This window comes from Rhinoderma darwinii, chromosome 8 (genome assembly GCF_050947455.1).
Source record: "Rhinoderma darwinii isolate aRhiDar2 chromosome 8, aRhiDar2.hap1, whole genome shotgun sequence".
Lineage (NCBI taxonomy): Eukaryota > Metazoa > Chordata > Amphibia > Anura > Rhinodermatidae > Rhinoderma > Rhinoderma darwinii.
This window is the reverse complement of record NC_134694.1, coordinates 26922565-26934434: the sequence shown is the minus strand read 5'-3', so window position 1 is coordinate 26934434 and position 11870 is coordinate 26922565. Positions and strand designations below refer to the sequence as shown.

General features: G+C 41.8%; 1 protein-coding gene across 1 annotated transcript in view; it reads right to left on the bottom strand.

Annotated features, from left to right (window-relative positions):
• Nucleotides 1-2669: 2669 nt before the first annotated feature.
• Nucleotides 2670-11870, bottom strand: part of MRRF (mitochondrial ribosome recycling factor) — a 19222-nt gene continuing 10021 nt past the window's right edge. Inside the window, exons 4-7 of the mRNA XM_075835527.1 lie at nucleotides 9338-9456; nucleotides 4493-4584; nucleotides 4203-4362; nucleotides 2670-3089 (exon numbers count right to left, since the gene is read on the bottom strand). Coding sequence (XP_075691642.1) covers nucleotides 3012-3089; nucleotides 4203-4362; nucleotides 4493-4584; nucleotides 9338-9456 — 449 coding nt within the window. The 3' untranslated portion in view covers nucleotides 2670-3011. The remainder of the gene's footprint in view (nucleotides 3090-4202; nucleotides 4363-4492; nucleotides 4585-9337; nucleotides 9457-11870) is intronic.

Genomic DNA, 11870 nt, shown 5'->3' with positions numbered 1-11870 from the left:
CTGATTTTCAGAGGTTTTTTAAGAAACTCGCAATTTTCGCTGCGTTTTTGGAGCTGTTTTCTATAGTCAATGAAAAACGTCCCAAGAAGTGACCTGCACTTCTTTTTCGCAGCCGTTTTTTTTACGCGGCCGTTTTTCAAAACAGCCGCGTAAAAAAATGGCCCGTCGGAACAGAACGCAGTTTTTCCCAGTGAAATCAATGGGCAGATGTTTGGAGGCGTTCTGCTTCCGATTTTTTGGCCGTCTTTCTGGAGTTTACGGGCCGAAAAAAGGCCGGAAATAGGCCGTGTGAACATACCCTAATACACAAGACAGAAAACTGTGCAGTCCAGTTTTTAAAAAGATGGCATCCTGCCCTATACATTTACAGTTGCTGATTTGCAATATTTTTTCCCCACCGATTTCAGGAACTGGGATACTGCCACACTAACATTACCTCTTCTTACTGCCCAGCTAAGTATTATACACACATAGAAACATATTGAGTCTTTGCGCTTTCCATGGGTTCATGCAACTTATTTTGTGTTCCTTTTTTGGATTCTATAAAAAAATTCTACCAATATGTTTGTTGCACACAAATAATCAATTATAAATTATATTAAATAAAATGTTTTGTTTTTTTTCTTTGGTCAATCTTAGAAATAAAAAAAGGAATAGATTTCCTGGTCCTACTGTGTAAAAACATCATATAATAGTCTATAACGCTATATAAATATATAGAGGGAGGAAAAAAGAGAAAAGGTAACTATAAGGACTTAACTTCTCGCTATAAGGCCTTATTCACACAAATGGATTTAGCAACTGACAGCACACTGACACATACAAGTCAAGGGAGCTATTCACACATCCGTTTTTTTTCATGGGGCGTGTGTCCGTTGCGAGAAACTCATACCATGTCCTATTCTAGTCCCCCATTTAAGTTTATGGATGGGTGGAAAAAAAACACCACAGAAAACTGAAACCATGAAGAAACATGGCCGAGAAAAACAAATGACACACGAAAACCACACTGATGCAACACGGACAGTCATATGGATGAAAAATGTATTTTGCAAATGCAAATTGCACACGCTCGTGTGAATAAGGTCTAAAGAAAGTAGAGAAAAAATAATTATAATCTGGTATTCATATGTGTTTAAATAACAAAAAATACACATGATGTTAAAGTGGCCCCTATGCATCTGTCTGCCGGCAGCATAGGATAGAGGGGGAGATGCTGAGATCGGGGATATATACTTTCAACAAGCCCGGCCCTTCTTTCCCCCGACACCTGCCGTTGGGAGAGAGTCAGGACGCTGCCATACACATTAGATAGTTGGCCGGTCCTGCTAAAATCAGTGGGTTAGGCCGACATATATCTAATGTATATGGCCAGCTTAAAGGGGCTGTCCACTTTCAGCAAATTAATGTTTTTTTTGTATAATTAAAAGTTATAAAATTTTCCAATATACTATCTGTATTAATTCCTGATGATTTTCAAGAACTCTGCTTGTTGTCATTCAGTAGGAACATTTATTATTTACTTCCAGTGAATACAATTCTGTCCATTTTCATGTGATGGACACACAGGTGATTGGCTCGTTACAGTATGTGTATCAGAGTGGTGTTGCCTAACGATCCCAGCACCTGTGTGTCCATCACATGACCATGGACAGAATTTTATCCACTGGAAGTAAACAATGAATGTTCCTACTGAATAACAACCAGAGGTTTTGAAAATCCTAAGAATTACTACAGAAAATACATCGGAAAATTTTATAACTTTTAATTATAGAAAAATTAACATTAATTTGCTGGAACCGGACAACCAGTTTAACAAGATGATTGATTTACATTGCTTATTATGTTCTGAATATGTGGCTGTGTCCTTACCTTTGAGGTCTCCCTGGCACCAGCTCCTTTTCTCCTAGTTCTTGTATTAACAGCCATGTCAGTTTTTTAGTGACTACCACCAAATCTCCTGTAATCATGTGTATAATAGTAGTCACTATCCAGTATGCCTACGTCCCTGTGTGGTCTTGTTAGGATGACATGACATACTAGAAAACTAATCTATAAATGGAGAGAGAGTAGGTGTCTTGTGCTGCGGCTTCACTCCAAGTCATGGAGCTTTCAACTCTAGAACAGGGAGCATGGCTGCAAAACACATCACTTCATTCCCTGAACCATCAATTGACTGCTACGTATCATAGTGCGGATACCGCCCAATATATACTACATATATACACAAGCTGCATAGGCAGCAACTTATGATATAATCTATCTAGTTCCTGGATCGGCAAATTCAAAAAAGTGTGTGACATGCTGCAAGAGATTATGGGATTTTATCATATTGTGTGTGAATATAACTTCATTCAATTCCCATGGTAGATTAACCCATATTCAGCAGAGTAGCCAGTGAAAGAGAAGTCTTAGGCCCCATGCACGCAACCGAAGAATTCATCCGTAATCACGGACCGTAATTACTGACCCATTCACTTCCATTGCCCACGGACACCTTCCCATATATTTACGGGAAGGTATCCGGGCCATAGAAAGCCTCCGGACCGTGCTCCCGCGGGTGGCTGTCCGCAGCCGTCGGCCGTGCCCGTAATCACGGACAGTGTGCAGGGGGCCTTAATCAGAGTGAAGGTCCTGATATTACAAGGTCAAGGTGATATCATGTTATATAAAGTTTTTTATTTGATATAATATTGAAAGTAAAGAAAAGATAATTGAATAAGCAAATTGTCACAAAGTACGGAGAACGTAGGTTCATTCTCCTGGTCGGGGTCTCGTAATGTTACCTGATTCTTCAACTGAAATGACAGTTCATTTTTATTTGCTATATATTCACAGTCATGTATCTCTAGACAAATGATGATGGTGATAATTTCATACATTCAGCGTCACCCATTCCCCGATGCAGCATGGTAGACAAGTTATGTCCCATCGCAGCATATAGGGAGGAATGTGGAACGGCTTCATGTCACTTTACCATGGCAGAAAGTTCACCTTTGCGCAGACAAGTCCTACTCTAAAAGCTCCTTTGTCTTCGATGCCAGTTGTTTGTCCATTTCTGCTGATATATCATCTGCCATCTGCTGGATCTATAATAAACACATTATAATAATACAATAGTGTAAGGAACAGGCATGTTATACAAGCACCTTTATATAGCAAGGTCCATACACCCAACAAATGTCTTTCAGAGTGAATGTACACCAATTTTTTAGTGGATAGGTCAAAATCTATCTACATAGTAGTTCAAGTTCAAGTTTTTTCTGATAAACAATGCATAACCCAGCAAAGAAATAGTTAAAGAGAATCTGTCACTAGTTTAGTCATGTCCTATCTCCTAACTAATCTAATAGGCGCTGCCACACTGATAATGCCAATGAAAATTGTGTCCCAAAACGATGAGCTTTTTTGTAAATATGCAAATCAGGCTATACTAGACAAGTGGGCATCAACACCAGCGATTCTCCTGAGGTCACAGTCTCTGACGCTGTCCGATCAGCATGAAGCTGCTTCATACAGTGTGAGAGACTGAGGCTGGAGGGATCACTTCAAATAGCCATATCTCCGTCTGTGGACCACCTAGATCAGTGTTTCTGGTGGCATATGAAAAATTAGATTCTAATCAGGATTGCAGTTTTAGCTGTGAAACAACCAGAAATATCACCAATTGAATACACAGTCGGGAATGGAAGCTGTATACTATATGATCACACTGTATTGCTGGGCAGGGTAGGGGGAGGGGGGGCTGTATCCTAATTGGACAGCGTCATACAGAAAACATTACACCGCCCAGAGTGAAAAGGAAGAGTAACCTCCTATTTGGCTATTAGAGCCACATTAGCATATTTAGAAAAATGCTTATAACTTTGCAAACAATAAACGTTTTAAAAAAAAATTAAAAAAAAATTACACTATTGTTATCAGCAGCAAAGCGCCTATTAGATTAGTTAGGAGCATTAAACGAGTGACAGATCCTCCTTAACCCCTTCCCGACATTTGACGTATCCATACGTCATAGCCGGGTAGGAGGAAGTATGGAACGGGCTCACGGAGTGAACCTGCTCCATACGATGCGGGCGTTGGCTGTATTTTTTACACTGAGGGTATGTTCACATGGCCTAAACGCCCGAAAAATCGGAATCGGAAGCAGAACTTGAAAATATAACATAAAATACACCCCGCAAATATTGTTATAATATTACCTGTTTTTCTATCAATTTTATTGTGTCTTCAGAAACCGTAGCTTTGAATTTCTTGACGTTCTGAACGGCGCCGGTGCGGATCTTTCGTACAGAATCCTTTGACTTGTTTGTTAGCTGTTTAGCCAGTTTTGTCAAATTCTCCCTGTGCTCTCGACTTACCCTTAAGAGCAGAAATAGGTAGGTATAAGAACAAACCATCAGACCAAGTGTACAAGATACATTGACAATAGCATGAGATCCCACCACTCTGCCCTCATCGTTACTATTTCATAATACAAACAATTACTCACGGAGGGACTGGAACACGGATTAACGTCCCATCTAGTTCTGGGTTCAGGTTCATCTGACTTTGTCTTAAAGCATTCACAACTGCATCAGCGCTCTACATGAAACAAAGCAGAGCAATCAGAAATGTCAGAGTATTTATCAACTGTCACAATGTAAGAAAAGCAGCAGGTAAAGGGGTGCAGGACTCATTACTACAGAGAGCTCTAACACCCGTCCACAAGCTGTGCATCTGTGTGAGCAGCCTATGACCCTGGCAGCTTTTCAAACCCCCAGGATGTAGGGGAGCGTGAGAACAGAAGGCTGAACCAATAATGCGACAGGAGGTGGATTTCAGACTACCTCAGACTCCCTGTAGCGACAGTTGCTTCAACCCCTTCCTGCATTTGGTCTTACTATAACGTCCTAATTGTGGTCTTCTGGCCGCAATAGGACATAATGGTACGTCCAGTGAATGGCACGAGCACAGGTACAGGTGCTCGCTCGAATATACAGCCGAGATCCTGTTGGAACGGTTGGGATTAGAGGTAACTTTGATCCTAGACATTTAACCCCTTTAGATGCCGTGGTCAATAGCAAAAAATGGTATGTAAGTCACTACCTTCCCTTCTACTGGTATTTATATTAATTTAAAGACTATGGACACCTTTGGGGTCTTTTTTTTGTTTTGTTTTTATTGGGAAAAATGTGTTCAGTGATAAAAAACAAGTTTTGTAATTGACCTTTATTAAGAAAAAAATTCTGTTTCACTCTTGCAGCTAAATAAAAGTTTTCCAATAAAAAAATAAATAAAAAGATCCTAAAAGGTGTCCAAAGGCTTTTAAAGGGGTTCTACAGTCATATGAAATGGATGGCCTATCCTCAGCATAGGCCATTAATACTTGATCGGTGGGGGTCCAACTCCCGGCACCACAGCTGATCAGCTGTTTTGAAGGGGCCACAGCACTCGTACGAGCGCTACTTAACCTTTATTGCTTATCTGCTCGTGCTGTCAATCACCGTCACACTTGTAGTGGTGGTTCACAGTATTACAGCCTTCTCACATTTAAGTGTATAGGAGAAGTCTGTAATACTGTGAACCCCCGCTACAATTGTGTCAGCGATTCACAGTATGAGCAGTGACAGGAATTAGGGGAAGCAGCGCTCGTACGAGCTCCGCGGCCCATATAAAACAGCTGATTGGCCGGGTGCCAGGAGTCAGACCCCCCACCAATCAGGTTTTGATGGCCTATCCTGAGGATAGCTCTATTCCATTAGCTACAATCAAGGACTCCACCTTAACCGCATTGTACAAACCATACTCCTAAGGAAGTCTAAAACCCACCTCTTGTCTTATCAGGTCCAGACGGCTGCTCTGCTCCTCCCCAATGCTACTGCGGCTCAGCTTGTTTAGTATTCAATATACAATTACATTATAACACCACAGTATAATAATAAACTGCAGGCAACTAAACTACCAGTGGGAAAAAAATCATCAGGAAATTGCCTCTGATACATTAAGGCAGATGACCCTTAAAGGGGTTTTCCGAGGTTGTCCGCTGCATGTTCACCAGGTGATGCCACCATAGCTCAGAGGTAGTTATTTTTTATTTTAATCATCTTACCCAGCTCTGTACAGCACCTCTTTTTTTTATGCCGCCAGTGTTGTGGGTGGAACTACTATGTAAAGGACTACAGTTCCCATGATTCCTCTCCTCTCCCATACACATTGGGAGGAATTTATTAAGAGTGGCGTTTCATACAGAGTAAAACGTGGCTAATATATTAGGAGGCGCACACCTCCTAATAAATTAGGCGTATCTCTGGCCTTCCGTGCACCAGAAAAGTGGAATAATTGCGTACATTCTGGTAAATTTGTTGGGCCGCTAGTGGCCCCTGCCCCCTTCTGCTAAGCTCCACCCAGTTTTTGTTTTTTCTAAATGCCGTGGGAGGTGAAAACGGCACAAAAGTCTACATTTTTACTGCAAATGGCAACTTTTACGCCGTTTGCGAATTTTCTACGCCAGAAAGTTGATATATTTTTCCCATTGACTATAGTTATTGCTGCCTGCATGCCGGTCTATTACAGAGACATTTAAACTACAGAAAGTACATTACTTATGCCCGTTGCACACGGCCAAGTGCCACGTTTTTCACGGCATCTGAGTGGCACCGGATAGTTTTCATGGACCCATTGACTTTAGCAGGTGAATTGGGTCCTTGTAAACTGACCCGACTTTCCGATCCGTGGAAAGATAAAACATGTCCTATCTTTCCACAGATCACTGACGGGACCCAGACGGCGCCCACAGTCGTGTGCATGAGGCATTAGTAATGAATCTTTGATTATATGTGGGATCTTGGCTATCCTGTGCCCACGTTTATCTTTTCTCCTGTGGGTTATTTTAGCATGTGCTTTAGCCATTTTTGGATGGTTGACTCTGTGTGTTCATGGTCTGTTCCATCTGACCCTGCTGTATAAACTCTTCTGTGTATGGTTCCTTTTTTATCCTGTATTATGTGATTGTGTACTATATTTAATAAAGATTTTTGTACTCTTGTATATTATTGGTATACTATTTCTTTGAGGGTCATGTCCCTTTTCTATGGTTCGCTTTTAGGTTGTCTATTAGGGCAAAGCCACACGTGGCGGAATTCCTCTTGAATTCCGCAGCGGACACTCCGCAGCGTTAATCCGCAGTGGAGCCGTTTGTCCATTGACTTCCACTTTTATTTAGCAGTGTTCGTTTAGACGATGCGTAAAATTCCGCTGCGGAACATAGGCTGCGGAGCGGAATTTGGTGTCCGCAGCATGCTAGGGCTGTTGCGGAGTTGTGGCGGACTGGTTGCGGACTCATGGCGGAATTTCTCCATTGACTTCAATGGAGATTCTAAATTCCGCAATGAAGTCCGCAGCTGTCATGCACATGTTATGTGTGGTGCGGATGCGTCTTGCTTTTTTGACATGACATTTCTTCATTCTGGCTGGACCTATGTATTTCTAGGTCTACAGCCAGACTGAGGAAGTCAATGGGGCTCCCGGAATTACGGGAGCGTTGCTAGGAGACGTCAGTAAATAGTCACTGTCCAGGGTGCTGAAAGAGTTAAGCGATCGGCAGTAACTGTTTCTGCACCCTGGATAGTGACTACCGATCCCAATATACAGCAACCTGTAAAAAAATAGAAATTCATACTTACCGAGAACTCCCTGCTTCTGTCTCCAGTCCGGCTTCCCAGGATGACGTTTCAGTCTAAGTGACGGCTGCAGCCAATCACAAGCTGCAGCGGTCACATGGACTGCCGCGTCATCCAGGGAGGTCGGGCTGGATGCCGAAAGAGGGACGCGTCACCAAGACAACGGCCGGTAAGTATGAAATTTGTTTACTTTCACTAGGGAAAGTGCTGGCCCTTCTCTCTATCCTGCACTGATAGAGAGAAGGGAAGCACTTTTACCGCAGTCCGCAGCAGCTAGTCCGCATCAATTTACTGCACATTTTGGGCAGATCCGCCGCAGAATCTGCAACGCAGATTCTGTGCGACATTGATGCGGACAGTTGCGGAGGAAATCCGCCACGTGGGGGCATGCCCTAAGTAATGAATCTTACTGCCGTTAAACCATCTGCACACAATTTTTAAAGATCAGAAAACCTCGTAAACCTAATAAAGGGAGTTCTTGTTAAAACATGATGACTGAATAATATAGTAATATAACCCTTTATTGACCAGCCTATTTTGGGCCTTAATGATGGAGCGATTTTTTTCGTTTTTTGATCGTCACATTTTAATTTCCGTGCTGTGTGAGGGCTTGTTTTCGGCGGGACAAGTTTTATTTTTTAATGGCACCATTTTGGTATACACATTTTTTATTTTTTCTACTTTTGAACAATATTTTTTTTTTTAGATAATTCTTTTTGTGTCATCCTATTCCAGGAGTCACAACGGTTTTATTTTTCCGCCAATGTAGCTCAATTGCGGGACGACTTGAAGTTTTTATTGGTACCATTTTGGGGTACATACAGATGTAGCCGCCTTTACCTTGACTTTTACGCATTAAATAAACAGTGGCTACATCTCTTATCTTGACTTTTTCAATGATTTTGATGGCTTTTGTTGTGTGATATCACGCTGCAGCAAATGATCAGAGTCAAGTTAAAGATGGCTACATCAGTACGACAGTTTGTTGCATTTTTTGGAAGGCAGGAATAACAGAAAGCAGCAACTCTGGTTGTTTTTTATTTTATTTTTTACTGTATTCACCGTGCAGGTTAAATAATGTAATAATTTTTTAGTTCGGGTTGTTATGTATGCGGCGATACCAATTATGTGTAGCTTTTTTAATTTATTTTATTTTTTTTTCATAATAAAGCATTTTGTAAGGGGAAAAAGTGGGTTTTTCATTTTTTTTTTTTTTTACTTGAGATTTTTTAATTAATTTATTATTAACTTCATTAAACTATCCCCCCCCCCCCCCCATACACACTTTGGGACTTTACTATGCAATCATTTGATAATACACTGGAATATTACTTATGTATTGCAGTGTACTATGCCTGTCAGTAAGAAATTGACAAGCATTATATTAGGCATACACTAAAGGAAGGCCTGGGGTCCTTTGTTAGGCCCCTGGCTGCCATGAAAATCATCGGTGCCCATAGGGCAACAGAGGGAACCCCCTCGCTCTGAAACCACTAATGCGCTGTTGAGGGGTTTGCTGGGCAGGATTGAAGGGAACTTTGATCCCGCCCTTTACAGAATGAGTCCGGCTTTTTTTTTAGACAGCCGACACCCGTTCTAGCCACGACATAAGTACCCTTAATTACCGCCGTGAAAAGGGTCATTAAGCGGTAAACTGTAATCACAACGTAACTTACCTCTGGAAAACTTGCCATGTTGATTACAAACAGCCGGGGAGACTTGAGGGTGATTTGTCCTAAATGGCTTAAGGGGAATTTCCCATCATTTGTTTTTACAATTATATGATCGAACGAACCTAAAAATAATGACATTAACCAACCATTTCAGATAGACATGACTGCATAAAACCTACAGAGACTAAGGTTTATACAGAATCTAATGTGCCGTCACATGTGCAAAGCCAGATAGATATGTGTCTCACTGATAATCAGCTGCGGTCTATCATCCGACTCCCACCCCAGCAAAGAAATAATATAACTATACTGAGAAATATGCCACCCTACTGTCAGTCTACAGGGCATCATAGTGTTATAGACTGGGCAAAGGTATAAACACAAACAAGCACAGATATTTCCATTTTTAATGGCTCGGGCCATCATGAAGGCATCTTCCAGCTACAAAGTTTGACATGACATCCTTTGCAACAGTTCTCTCTCTCCCTTTCTGGTAATAAAAACTCCCACTCTGACAGTGCAGATTCATGCAAAATGTTTTAGATGCCCCAGTAATCCATTAAAATGTCAATGACTGTAAAGCCCCATAACACAGTGTTCTTATAGACATGACAGCTGCTATAGGTCAGAGCCGGCTATTTACACTGCTTAATGATGTCACATCCATTGACCTGCTATTCACACGGACATCATATCATTCCTTAAAGGAGCACTCCCACAACACTTTTTATTAACTGGCCCATTATAAAGGCTATTATGTAAATCGTGGTGAAGATAATCTTCTTACCGGTGACTATTTGTGAGTTATCCCCTCCCTTCTGGTCCTCAGCCGTGTCATGTGACCAGCAATGGGACTCTCCAACTGCCACAGCGTCTCATGTGTGGACAGGAAGTCAGTTTCTCTATTCATTACTATCACAGCCTCGATGTGAGTCTCATAGGAATGAATGGAGAAACGGACTTCCTGTCCACACATGAGACGCTGTGGCGGTGGTAGAGTCCTATTGCTGGAGCAGAAGGGCCACCGGTAAGACGGGTTACCTTCACCACAATTTACATAATGTGACTTTCCAACGGGCCGGAGACTAAAACATTTTGTGGGAGGGCTTCTTTAAGCCAACTGACACTACAGACGCAGTCCTACACTCAAAATGATGCCATGCCCCAAAGTGACATCCCGTGCTAGACCAGAAGTATTTCTGTACACGCGCACGGATCTGTTTATAAAGAATGAGCGCTTATTCAGCAGCATTCATAAGGAACACACAGGCTGCCATGCATGGACTGATCTCTGTTTTTCCATGCCTATCAGGCCCTATTCACACGGCGTGTATTTGATGCATATTTTGGCTCGTATTACATGCTGAAATATGTGTAAAAAAGCTTGATTAGGTTTCCCAATCAAATCAATGGGAAAGCGCACCGTTAGTACATGCAACGCGTTTTTTTTATACAAGCGTATATAAAAAAAATGTGTCACGTAAAAAAGCATCAGGTCAATTCTTTGGCATTAAAATGCTGGAAGGTAGTGGGGTGCACCAAGATCATGCTGGGCAGTCCGCCTAATCTAATAGAATGGGCGTAATTAATAGGCTGCAAGCCGGCATGGTGCACTACACGTAACCGTGTGACTAGCACCCTTGTATACGCTTTATCTGTATGATAATACTATGCACCCACCCCCTCATGAATAGTAGGTGTGAGAGTGGCTGTTTATCAGTATTTTGCACCTGTGTAACCTTCCTCCGTCTAGCATTGTGCTTGTCTGCATCCTGCTGGGAACTGGCGATTGGGCCTGCCCTGGTATCAGTGAGTTTGGCCTCTCTTTTTTTTCTGTGATTTTTTAAATTAAATATGTCCCTTTTTCTGTGGTGTTTAGGTCAATTCTTTGGCACGTAAAACGCCCTAAATGTTTTCATAGTCAATGAGAGTCCATAGTACACTCCAAAAACAGGGTAAAAAAACACATGGAAAACGCGTAAAAAACGCCTGTATTTTAAAAAGCCCGTAACAAGAAATGCTTGTATATTTGACACGTTTACACATATTTTTTGAGCACTGTGTGAACATTCCCTAACTATACATACACTTAGTGGCCATTATGCGCACCTACTGAATAATTTATTGGGCCACTATTTGTTGCAATGTCTGGCATTGTACTGTATGTTGGGAGGGTGAGATCTGACTTGGTCTCTCATTCAGATGATTTGTTATTTGACGCCCTGTTGGACGTCTGTTTGCCTGTATCAGTCTAACCCCCCACTCAGCTCCAGCATCCAAGAACTGTTTACTACAATCCTTCTGTTCACACCTTGTTATCCTGTCTTATGCTCCCTTCTCTGAACTCTCACCAGTGCAGCGGTTTTATTTTGGGCTTGTACTAGTTTCCCAATCATCCCATTTAACCCCTTAAGGACGCAGCCTAGTTTGGGCCTTAAGGCTCAGAGCCCATTTTTCAAATCTGACATATTTCACTTTATGTGGTAATAACGTCGGAATGCTTAAACCTATGCAAGCGATTCCGAGATTGTTTTCT